At 46.8% G+C, this 12,094-nt stretch overlaps 1 protein-coding gene across 6 annotated transcripts in view; it reads left to right on the plus strand.

Moving 5' to 3' along the window:
- The first annotated feature begins 779 nt into the window (after positions 1-779).
- CRTC1 (CREB regulated transcription coactivator 1) overlaps positions 780-12,094 on the plus strand; it is a 47,101-nt gene continuing 35,786 nt past the window's right edge. For 5 of the 6 annotated variants that reach the window (XM_035116960.3, XM_060275397.2, XM_035116961.3 and 2 more), the window contains exon 1: positions 780-1,027. In XM_035116960.3, the coding sequence (XP_034972851.3) occupies positions 899-1,027 (129 nt within the window). In that variant the 5' untranslated portion in view covers positions 780-898. The remainder of the gene's footprint in view (positions 1,028-12,094) is intronic. The other variant, XM_060275396.2, reaches the window with a different exon arrangement.

Below are 12,094 nucleotides of genomic sequence, written 5' to 3' on the forward strand. Positions count from 1 at the left end.
TTAGCATGCCTATCTCTTGTCAGATATGGAGCAACAAGAGCAGGGTGTGTGTGTGTTGGAGGCTTAAGCTAATCAAGAAATTGAGAGAGGGGGAGGTTTAATTATTGCGGGGGGGAGCCGGCCTACCAAGCAAGGAGGGGCTGAGAAAGGAGATAAAGCACTGCGCATGCGCTATTAAGCCTCCTTGAGATGGGAGGGGCAAAAACAGCTTTCTGCGCCTGCGGCGAAAAGCAGCTGGAGATAGAGATGAGAAAGCCCGACGCATGCGCAATGTCACCTCGTTTCATTCACCTCCGCCGCCGAGTTTGCGCGCTGTGGCTCTACTCGTCTCTCGCGAGCCAATCCCCTCCTCGTTTCCCACCTATTCTGCCCATTTCCAAGCTTGCGCGTGCGCAAAACCAACAGATCCTCTCGCTTCCTCGCTACCCACCTTTTAGTCTGCGCGTGTGCGCCGCGCCTCCTCCTCCCGCAAGCCTGCCCTTCCATCCCTCTCCCTCCCTTTCTTTCTATTTTGCGCGTGCGCATTGTTGCATCCCGAGTTCTTTTCTCTCTCCGTCCTGCCCCCTTCTCGCTTGCGCATGCGCACTGAATCCGAGCCTCCGATCCGCAAGCCGTCCTCCTCCTTCCCCCCTCCTCCCTCTATTCTGCCCGTTCCTACGCCTGCGCAGTTGCGCGCCTGTGGGCGGAGCGTGCGCAGTTGGCTGCGCCGCCTCTCCTGCCAGACCTCTCTGACTTCGCGCCTGCGCAGTTGGGGGCTTTTGCCCAGATTTTGCTTGTTTGGTTGGCGGCGCGGCGGCCAGGTGGGGGAGGAGGGAGAGAAGGAGTGAGGGCGCGCAGGCGCACTGGTGCCCGGAGCGGGAGGGGGCGGCGGCGGCGGGAGGGATGCGGACGGGGGAAGATGGCGGCCTCGTCGAACAACCCGCGGAAATTCAGCGAGAAGATCGCGCTGCACAACCAGAAGCAGGCCGAGGAGACGGCGGCCTTCGAGGAGGTCATGAAGGACCTCAGCCTCACGCGCGCCCACCGGGTGAGCCCCGGGCGGCGGGGTGAGGGGTGGAGGCGCTGGGCGGACGCCCCCTCAGGGAAGGAGGGAAGCCCCTCACGGCTGCCTCAGGGGTCGCCAGGGGGGAATAGTTCTGTGAGGGAGGACGCGGGATGGAGGCGGTGGGAAGGCTGGCAGCCCCTCAGGGAAGGAAGCCTGTGCTCGCCTCAGGTCCGTGAAGGGGAAATTAAGCGCGGGGGGGGGGGGAAGTGGGGGGCGAGGAGGAGAAAGGAAAGAGGGAGGAGGTTAGAGGAGGGCAGGGATGGGATGGAGGCGCCTGGCTGACTGACAGAAGGGAGGGAAGCTTCAGCATCACTTCATACGTTTGCGTGCGAGGGGAATATTATGTGTTTGTGTATTTGGGAGGGGGGTCTTTGAGGGGTGAGGAAGAGGAGAGAGAGGGGAGGAGGGGGAGGAAGACACCCCCCCCAAGAGGGAAGCTCAGCATCACCCCATATGCGTGTGTTAGGGAAAACGTATACATACATTCAGGCATACATATACACACGCACGCGCATGCTGCCCATCTGACTGGGTGAAGGAAGAGGAGAGAGGTTGTGGGAGGAGGAAGGCCGAGGGAGGGGGGTGAGAAACGGGGTTGGGGGGTTGGATGCGCTTAGTTGACATACCCCCCCACTTAGGAAGCCTTCAAGGGTGTGTGTGTGAGAGAGGTGAAATGATTGGTGTGGGGAAGTCATTGAGGGGCAAGGAAGAGGATAGAGGAAAGAGAGAAGGGGGGGGAGAGGGAGGGATGGGGGATGTTGGCTGGTTGTCAGGCATCCCAGCTGACATCTCCTTAGGAAGGGGAGCCCAGAATGGCCCCTTCCTCTGTCTCTGGTGTGAGGGGGGACAATGGTAGTAGTGGGGTTTTGGGGGCTGAGGAGGAAGATGGAGGACATGGTGATGCCCTAACTGGTTGACACCCCCTTTGGGAGGTAAGCCCAGAATACCCTTTCAGAAAGGAGAGTTGAAGGACTGCCTTTTCAATTATATCCTATTGGGGAGGTTAGAGGTTGCTGAGAGGTCGACACATGATCCCTATTTTCTCTATCCCTTCCCCCCTTCCTAAAAAGGGAATTTGAGGCAAATGGGGGTGCTTTGAATTTAGGGAACTGGTTACGTTCCCCATTTTTCCTCTCGTTTTTCAGGATTTTTAAAGGCAACACACAAACACACCCCATTTATGGGTGTGAGGGGAAGGGTTATTGGCGGATGTGAAGGAAAATTAGCTATTTGGGGAAACGGGGTTAAGGGGGTGACAAGATGTTCTGTCCCCCCTTTCTTTCTCGACTTCCTTAGAAAGAGAATTAAGTGGCCTCTGTTGTCCCCCCCAGAAAAGATGTTAAAAGCCTGTTTGGTGGTTTGAGGTTACAGTATTGACACGTGTGTGTGTGTGTGTGTGTGTGTGTGTGTGACAGAGAGAGAGAGAGAGATAATTTAGGGCAGGCATGTCAAACATGCGGCCCTCCAGATGTTTTGGACTACAATTCCCATCTTCCCCAACCACTGCTCCTGCTAGCTAGGGATCATGGGAGTTGTAGGCCAAAACATCTGGAGGGCCGCATGTTTGACATGCCTGATTTAGGGTGTGATATCCCCCTTCCCATTCTTCAGTAAGGGACTAAAGGACTGCTGCCCCAATTTATGGGTGTGATTAGAAGGGGGGGAAGGGTGTAGCTAAATGTAGCGGGGCAGCAAACAGAACCCCCTCTCCCCACTTTCTGAATTCAGAAATGTGTGCCAGGTTGAGGGAGGATCAAGAATTGCCCTTCCTCAAACCCATGGGTCAAGAATTGAAATGGGGGATTAATTCACAAAAGGGGAAGAACTGCTGTCTCCCCTCTTTCTCCCTGCTCAGAAATGTTGTGTGTGTAGGGTCAAGGACCCCGCCTTCTCAAATTATAGTGGAGGGGTTTGAAAAATTAAAGAGGGGAATTAGGTGAAGGGGACCCATAGGAATGGGTTGACACCTCCTCCGAAGGAAACAAGGGGGGGCAGTGACCATCCTGTCGCCCAGTGCTTTGGAATTACTAAATGAAAGGGAGCAGAAGAGAAATAAATAAAAACTGGGGGGGGGGAGTGAGTGGAAAGGACCCCTCCAACTACTTTCAGAGGGGGTGGCTCTTTATGTCATTTCCTTTTTCTGTCTGTGGGGGAAATGGGTTGGGTGACTCTAGCAAGCAGAGTGGGGTGACTCCACTCCCCCCCCCGTGCACCCCAGTAGAAAGTCTGGGACAGAATACACCACCAGTTCAATGGAACTCTTAACCCGGGGGACAGGGGAGATAAACATTAAAAAGATAGTGTAGAGGTAAGTGGGAACTGATGGGAGAGAGACCTGAATAACTTTCCCTTCTCTGAAGGTTTGAGGAATTGTGGGGGAATATGAAAGCAGGTTAGTTGCCCCCCCTCCAATATGTGACTGTTATTGGTGCATTCCTTCTTTTTTGACAGGTAAGGGAAGGTCTCATTTCCACTCCCTTTTGAAGAATGTGGGAAAGTTGTGAAGATGCTTTCCTGCCCTGATGTATAGGGGGAGGCATTAATAACCCCCCTTCCAGTTTATGAATTGGGGACGAAAACAAACCAATGCTGCATATATGGGGTTAACTAAATTCTCCCATTATTATGCTGTGAGTGGGAGTGGATAATTTACTCCCTTCTTGTTATCTGTACAGTATAATGAAAATTCTTAAGGGAGATTAAGGAGCCCTTTCCATTTATTTGCATGTGGGGAGGTCACCATGGGGGGTTATTTTGGGGAGTGGGAACTGCTAATGAGCTCTCCAGTTCATGTCTGTGTTGAGGATTTAATGACCCATTTCTATTATCGTTATTTATTCTGCTTTCCTGTATTTCCTAATCACCTTCTAAAACATTGGCTCAATGCGATTTACACATAAGATAATTAAAACAGTGAAAAATACAAAAGCAACAAATGAATCAATTCTCCCTATAAGGGTGTGGGAGAGAATTGTGAGGGAGGGGTTCTGAATTATTCTCCCAGTGCTTATGTGTTTTGTTATGGGGATATGAATAATGTTTTCCTGCATTTAAATTTATAGCCCACCCTTCCACCCAAAGGAACCTAAGGGGTGTTTTTATTTGCAGGGGGATTGTGTGCTGATTTCTAATTTAACATGGGGAATTGTGAGAGTGGGGAGTTTATGTAACCCCCTCCTCATTGTAGTTGAATATCAGGTGTTGATAAAGTTCCCTTGTGCTCATGTGAGGAAAAGGAGAAAAGCTTATGAACATGTGTGTGTAAATTGTTGTGAGGGGAGCGGCTAACCTGTAGCCCTCCAGATGTTATAGTCCGACGACTCCCATCAGCCAAACGATGGAATCTGGAGGGCCACGGGTTAGCCACACCTCCGGTAAACAAAAGGTTTGATTCTAAATCTATGAGCATGTTTTTGTGCATGCGTTCAGAACAGGGGAAATCATTAATAATATTTACTAATTTGAGAACTTGCAGCTGTCCAGTAAAGCCTATATGAACCTTTTTTTTTAAAAAAAAAGAAAGCTCAGTCGGAATGAGGAGATAACATATGACTCCTGTTAGCATAGATGTTTTTGTTGGTGGGGGTGAGTCTGTTGCAGTTAATATTGTGTATAGTTGAGGAGTTATGGTGGGGGTGCTTTGCGGACTCGGTGTCTTCTCTGATTTGTGTGCTTGTGCTATGACCGGTTTTCGTAATGGCCATGAGTGCACATGGATTGCGATCAAGTTGCTGCCTCTATCCAAGAGTAGGAGGGCACAAACATTACATTTCTTCTGAAATAATGCCACTTTATTTGACCAGGTGGGGGGCCTGGATTTGAGCAGATGTGGAGCCATTAGTGCCAATCATTCTGTATCAAAGGTATCAAAGGGGTGTATTTATAAGAGGACGGACAGCTAATACACGCTGGGAAATCCCAGCTCATACTGGGAAAGGAGTTTTGTTTACTACACATCCTCATGCCTTTCTCTGTGTGTAGAGCAGCTGAAGGCCGATACGGGCTCCTCATCACAGCACTTCAGCATTGCTAAAAATGTGTGGTGTGCACAATTCTTTAATGCACCAAGTTGTCTGGTTTAGTGTGGGCTTTCTTTGCTGTTGAATTTGAATTTAGCTTGTGTGGTGTGGCTGTTATTAATAAGTAACAACAGCAATGATGCACCTACAAGCTGGCACCTTATAATTAATTTTAGAAAGTTCTCTCTTAGTAATAAGGCATTGTTGGCATTTTCTTACGAACGGTGGAAAGTTAATAGCTACCTCTAGGGTTAGGAGAGTCAGTTGTACTAGAGTGTGTTAACGACTGTGCTCTTGCAAAGTTGATGGCACTGTTAACACACCAACACACCATGACAGTAGTGGCTGGCATCACCTGAGAGGTAGGTATATCAGCTGCAATAGAGAGCTCACTACCTACAGCTGCTTTCACCAACTTGCCTTCCTCCAGATGTGTTAGATTTCTTTGTCCGTCTACCCTGACCACTTCCCGCCAGTGCTAGAAATTAGGCAGGTGCCAGGCATGTTTTGCGACTGGTGCAGGTCCAATTTTGGGCAAGTGAAGATTCTGGATGCCAGGATGGTGACTGGGCAAAGCAAAATGCCACTTAGAGAAGGATCTGAAAGATTTTCCTCGAAGCTTGAATTTGTTTTATTCTGGATTGTTTGCTTTGATGTTTTCATGTGTTGTAAGCTGCTTTGAGATTTGTTCTTTAAAATATAAAGTGGTATAGAAATGAAATGAATAATAATACAGTGGAACCTCAGGTTGCGAACGTGATCTGTGCGGGAGGCACGTTCGCAACCCACAGCACCGCATGGGGGGTCACAATTTGGTGCTTCTGCGCATGTGCAAAGCGCAATTTAGTTGTTCTGCGCATGCGCGAGTCCCAAAATCCAGAAGTAACCCGTTCCGGTACGTCCAGGTTTGGCGCGGTGCACAACCCGAAAATGCGTAACCTGAAGCATCTGTAACCTGAGGTACCACTGTACCAATAATAATCACCATTGGGGGGAAATGGTGCCAAGACATACCGTTGCGGTGACTGTAACCTAAGTTAGATTATATATCTGAGTTTCTAACATTGCCTCCCACACTGGCTGCCGTGAATCCAACACCATCTAGAGGACCACAGGTTCCCTCATCCCTAACAATACCCTAGTTGGCATAGGGATCATCATCAGTTGATTATGCATATGGTCTGTTTCTTGATGGAAAGCAAGGCTTGCTTTTCAGTATCCAATGCCTAGGCACCCCCTGTATTACTCGGGGTCACCCCAAAACAGACTGACTGCAGCAGGGTTGGGTGCTATCTCAAATCTTTGCAGTTAAGGGTAGAAAACGGGGCTCTTAAGAACAGGAGACTAGCCTGCTGGGTCAGATTCGTGGCCCAACTAGTCCAGTATTCTGTTCTCACAGTGGCCAACCAAATGCCTCAGTGGGAAGGCCACAAACGGGATCCGAGCACAAAAGTCCTCTCCCCTCCAGTGGTTTTCAGCAATTAGGATTCCTCAGCCTCCAACTGTAGAGGCGCAGCATAGCCATCATAGCATGAATTTGTCACTTGGATTCCCCGGGTCCCACATGTCAAGCATACAATCGTTGGCCTGTATTGGGGTCAGGTGGGCAGCCAGGCTTTTGTTCTGTTTGGGCTGCTGGTGATCATTACATCTTTTTTTAAAAAAAAATGGGGGGGGGCAATCCAGATTAAGGCACTGAGGATGAGATGACTGAGTTTGGGAGATAACATTTTGGGGCAGGAGGAGAAACGGTGAGGGTAGCAATGAAGCTCAATCTTCGCTGCCGATTGAGTGTGTGGGGGTGTCCCTTGGGAATATGTGTTAGTCGGCTGATGCAGCGTAATACCCATTTAACATATTCTCTCTAAATTCATTTTCATCTGCTGGGCAGGTTCGGCAGTCTAAGCACGCTCCCTTTAACGCTGCTGTCTCTGTCACAGGTGCTGCCTTGTAAAGCTTTGTGGAAATGTCATGTCATCTCAGAGGGTCTGGGTTCAAGGGGCTTTTGCTACGTAGGCCCATGGGTCGGCCTAGTAGCCTTTTCCTGCTTGGGGACTGCAGCACCCATCAGCTGTGCAGCTGTGGATGATGGCAGTTGTAGTCCAAATCACCTAGAGGGTGTGAACTTGATGCAGACAAGTTAATAGCTGGTGGCTCTTTCTGAATTTCTCACTGCCCTCACACTGGGGCAGACTATAGCAGAAAAGCAGGTGTGATAGATATAAGAGATTTTAAAAGGAGCTGTGGCGTGATGTTCTGTTGCAGGGGGTGAGTGTTTATTGTGTGATGTTTTCACAGTGGGCTGAAAGTATAGTGGTGCATGTTCTGTTTCAGTGTGCCAGTACATGGAAAGAATATCTTTCATGCACCCTTGAGCCTGTAGTATTCTCTCTCCCTTGCATCTACAAATGTGAAATTCTTCTGCATTTGCAGAACCAGTGTGTGACAGGGGTCTCTTCTGCCTAGCAATCTGTTCTCATTCCTCCCACCTGCACATTGAGTCAAGAGGTGGGGGTTGTGGTTGCAAATACCCCATGGATAACGTCCCTGCTGCACCTTAATTGGTGCCAAGGGCTCCAAAGCACACCTCTTCCAGCTATGCCTAGTCTCTTGCGGTTTGGGCAAAAACACGTAACTACAAATTATAGTGTGATTATGGAGGTTGTGCCTCCGGCCCGGTCTTCTACCGAGGCACTATCTGTCATAGGTGGTTTAAAAAACGAAATCACCCCTCTTTGATCTGCCATTCTCTTACGTGTGCAAGGAAACGCAGGTGCTTTTGTACATGTGTGTGTGAGAGAGAGACAGAGAAAGCGAGAGAGAGCGCAAAATGAAATTATAATAGGCCAGGAACAATTGAGCATAGTGTTGAATCTGTCAAAAAGAAGTTTCCTCTTTTGACTTCCTGGTGTCGGGATAGTGTCAATATTTGCTTTTCAGGGGTTCGGAGATAAGCCTAGATAAGGAACAAAGATTACATTTTACTTTTTTCTATATATTTTTGTCAATGGTTCTTTGGCTGAAATTGTGGATGGACCTAGGTGGTATCAGGTGTTTGGTGACTGAAGCGGCCTAACCCTTCTGTTGACTTTGAATCTGTTGTTATTCTGGAAGCTGTGATAGCAGAACTTTTTGAAGAGTGTTCAGTCGTCTTGATCAGCTGTTAGTTTTGCCAGAGACACACTCTGAGGAGGGGTACGGACATAGAGGGCCAAGCCCCCCTCCAAAGTTGTCACATGGTGGACTTCCTCTCCACCCGAGCTAGGGAAGTTTTAAATGACTGATGTTTTAATGTATTTTAAATCTTTTGTTGGAAGGCGCCCAATGACTGGGGAAACCCAGCCAGATGGGCGGGGTATAACTAATAATAATACAGTAACAACAACGACAACAACAACATGCTTCTGGACGCCAGCTGCTGGGAAACACAGGAGGGGAGAGTTGCTCTTATGCTCAGATCATGCTTGTGGGTTTCCCAGAAAAGTCACCTGGTTGGCCCCTGTGAGAAGAGGAGGCTGGACTAGGTGGGCAGTGGGGTCTGATCCAGCAGGCTCTTGTTATGTTTGGCAATTGAAGGGATCCTGGTAGGCTTGAAGGGGAAAGGCTGCCACTCAGTGGAGTATCTGCTTTGCACAAGTTCCCTGCTTTGATCATTAGCATCTTAAGGTAGGGCTGGGAAAACACTCCCTGCCTGGAACCCTGGAGATGTGCTGCTGCCAGTCAGTGGAGACATGACTGAGTGGGACGGATGACTCTGTATCAGGCAGCTTCCTATCAGTGTTAGGAATTTCCCAGGTGCCAGGAGAAATGAACTGGATAATCTTAATCTATGTAAAAATGTAAAAAGAGCATGTGGGTGGGTCTCCACTTTTCTCCGAAACCGCTTGACCGATTGACACCTGGGCCACTTAAGACCCCCCCAAAACCCTGTTCCAGAACACACCACTCAGCCAAAAGTGCATGCTGGGAAAAGAACCAGGTTGCCCAGGTGTGACATTTGTCTTTGCAAACATTCTAAGATCCTTCGGACATTCGCATGGGACGTTGTGTCCGAATTTGAACGCAATCGGTCAAGCTGTTTCAGAGAAAAGTGGAGACCCACCCACATGCTCTTTTTACATTTTTACATAGATTAAGATTATCCAGTTCCAGGGTGGATTTGATTTAAATCAATCTGATTTAAATCACGATTTAAATCACGATTTAAATCACTAGTCAGTAAGGCTTGATTTAAATCATAGTTTTCTACATAAAGACTAATTCTTGCTGGTATAACTTTAATATGCAAGTAGATGAATATTTTTAGAATAACAACTTTTCATATTAGTTTTTTTATCCCCAGTTTAATGGGTTATTCATATTTGGACAACTTTACTGTCCAAAAATACTGAAAAATAATCATTACCTTAATAATAACAATTTAAATAGATTTATTCAACTGAAACAATAACATTACAGCATATGTTATTTGCTTAAACAAACATCCATGTTTGTTAACTAATTTGGCTAAACAAAAACAATATATATATATATTTTAAGAAACTTAGACTGTCAGCCCAGCCTACACATGAAAAACTTAAATACTGTCCACTCCAAACAATCAGAAAAATATTGTTTCTATTCTATTCACTGAACTTCTTGAAACTTAGCACTGAAGGGGTTGTTTCTGTATTCATAGGTTTGTAGAACAATAGGATTAAGGTCTTTTTCTAAACTCTGTTCATGTTATAACATTTTTGCTGTGAAGAAGAGGCATGTGATCTCTTTTGAGTCAAATTCAGTTTTGAGAACTGCAAAAGTAAACCAAGTATCTGTGATAATATCTTGTAGGCAGAGAAACTGCCCAATAATCTTACAAAAACCTCTGGAAGAGCATGACATTGTGAATGGATTAATGGAATTTATTTACCCAAAAAATTAAACATATACAACCTTATTCTACATAATTAAAAAACTAATCTTTATTTCATGATGGAATAACCTTTGGATGGTAATATATATTTTCCTCAAAAAGCATTTTATTTAAAAAAATCCAATTTAAATCAAAAAAATCGATTTAAATCAAAAAAATCCGATTTTTTGATTTTTTAAAAAAAATCATTGATTTTTATCCACCCTGTCCAGTTCATTTCTCCTGGCACCTGGGAAATTCCTAACACTGATAGGAAGTGCATGCTGGGAAAAGAACCAGGTTGCAAACCAGCACCCTCTAGCGGCGGCTACACTGGTACTGCACCTACAAAACCTTTCCTTTCAACAGCACCTCAGCTCCCGTTTACATACTAGGCCGAATCCTTTACAGACTAGGCCAAACGGAGGTACTGACTTGCCTGGGTGGGGGTGGGGGGAGGGGACGGCATAGGTCAGGACACGGTGGGACCAGTCACAGGGATCGGCCGGGGGGTGGGGGGAAGAGGGGGCGTGATACATCATGGGTCAGGACAGGGTGGGGGGAGTCACAGGGATGCACCTGCGTAAACAGAACACGTGTAAAACAGGGGGACTGAAGGTGAGGGGAGTCTGAAGGGGGACTCTGAGTCTCCATTTAACAGACTGAGCTATAGCAACGCGTGGCAGGGCCAGCTAGTAACAACAATAAAAATGATTCCCCTTGCCAAAAAAAGAGAAGGTGCCTAGACATTCCATTGTGGCGACTGCAACCTAGGCTTAAGGTGCCAGTTAGCAATTAGCATACATAGCTGCATTTCTAACACTGCTCTCTATGTTCTTCTGGGACAGTAGCTTCCTATTGCAGACCCCTTATTTGCAGATATTCTGCCCAAGCTGCTTATATTTTCCAGCTAGCTTTTCACTCTCGAGGCTGGTTTCTTTGTCTTGATACCTGTGGAAACATCATGGATGAAGTATGAAGCTTGCTTTCCCTTCAAAGTAGCCTTTCCCAATGCGTGTGTTTGTACACACACACACAAACAAACAAACAAACAAAATAAATGCCAGGAACATCTGGAGGGCACCTGGTCGGGGACAGTTCATCTAGGCAAAATAGTCTTTGTCACTGATGACTGCTTATGTTCTGTTCCTGTTTGAGATGTCTGCAGGCAGAGCAGATGGCTAGTGGGAGAAGCTTTGCTGTGCTGCTAGCTTTGCCCTTAATTTAAAGAAAAATAATAACAATCATTTAAAAGGGAGCAACCACGTACGCTTTAGCACTCTGGGAATATTTTAATGGTATCAAATAATGATGGGCAACGGAGAATGACCAATCAGTGTGCTAATAATAAAAAGCAATAACAATGGTAATTAGCAAGTCAAAATATCCTGCTCTGGAGAGTAAGATTCAAACCAATGGTTTCAAGGTACAAGAAAGGAGATTCCGACTAAATATCAGGAAAACTTTCTGACAAAGTAAGAGTTGTTAGATAGTGGAACAGTCTCCCACGTTCTCCTTCCTTAGAGGTTTTCAAGCAGAGGTTGGATGGCCCTCTCACGAATGCTTTGATTGAGATTCCTGCATTGCAGGGCATTGGACAAGAGGACCCTCAGGGTCCCTTCCAACTGTGATTCTATGGAAAGGAGTGCTGTGCCATTATATGTGAGGTTCAGTTTTCAAAAATTCAAAAATCTGCCTCCCCCCCCCCGCCTCCTGGAAGAAGTGATAACTTTTTCATCGCTAAACTATGGAATTTGTTCTTGCAGCGGGCACCAACTTGTGTGGCTTTAGAAGTAGATTAGACATGTTCATGGAGGACAAGGCTATCAATAGCTATTAACCACAATGGCTGAGACTTACAAGTGGGGTGAGCACAGCTGTTGAGCTCATCTACCTTGAGGGCTTCCTATTTGGGCACCAGGTTGGCTGCTGTGAGAACAGGATTCTGGACTAAATGGGTCCCCCATGCTTTGATTCATTTTGTAACATGATGGCACCATTGATGACAAATAAAACCTCATTCTGAACGCAAGAAGAGGAGATTACACACCTTTTGTCTAGGCATCTGAGGTACACTCCTCGCCAGGGATGTGCTGGCTTTTTTTTTTTAGTAAACTTTCTCATGCATATCCAAGTAAC

Source organism: Zootoca vivipara, chromosome 6 (genome assembly GCF_965207765.1).
Source record: "Zootoca vivipara chromosome 6, rZooViv2.hap1.1, whole genome shotgun sequence".
NCBI lineage: Eukaryota > Metazoa > Chordata > Lepidosauria > Squamata > Lacertidae > Zootoca > Zootoca vivipara.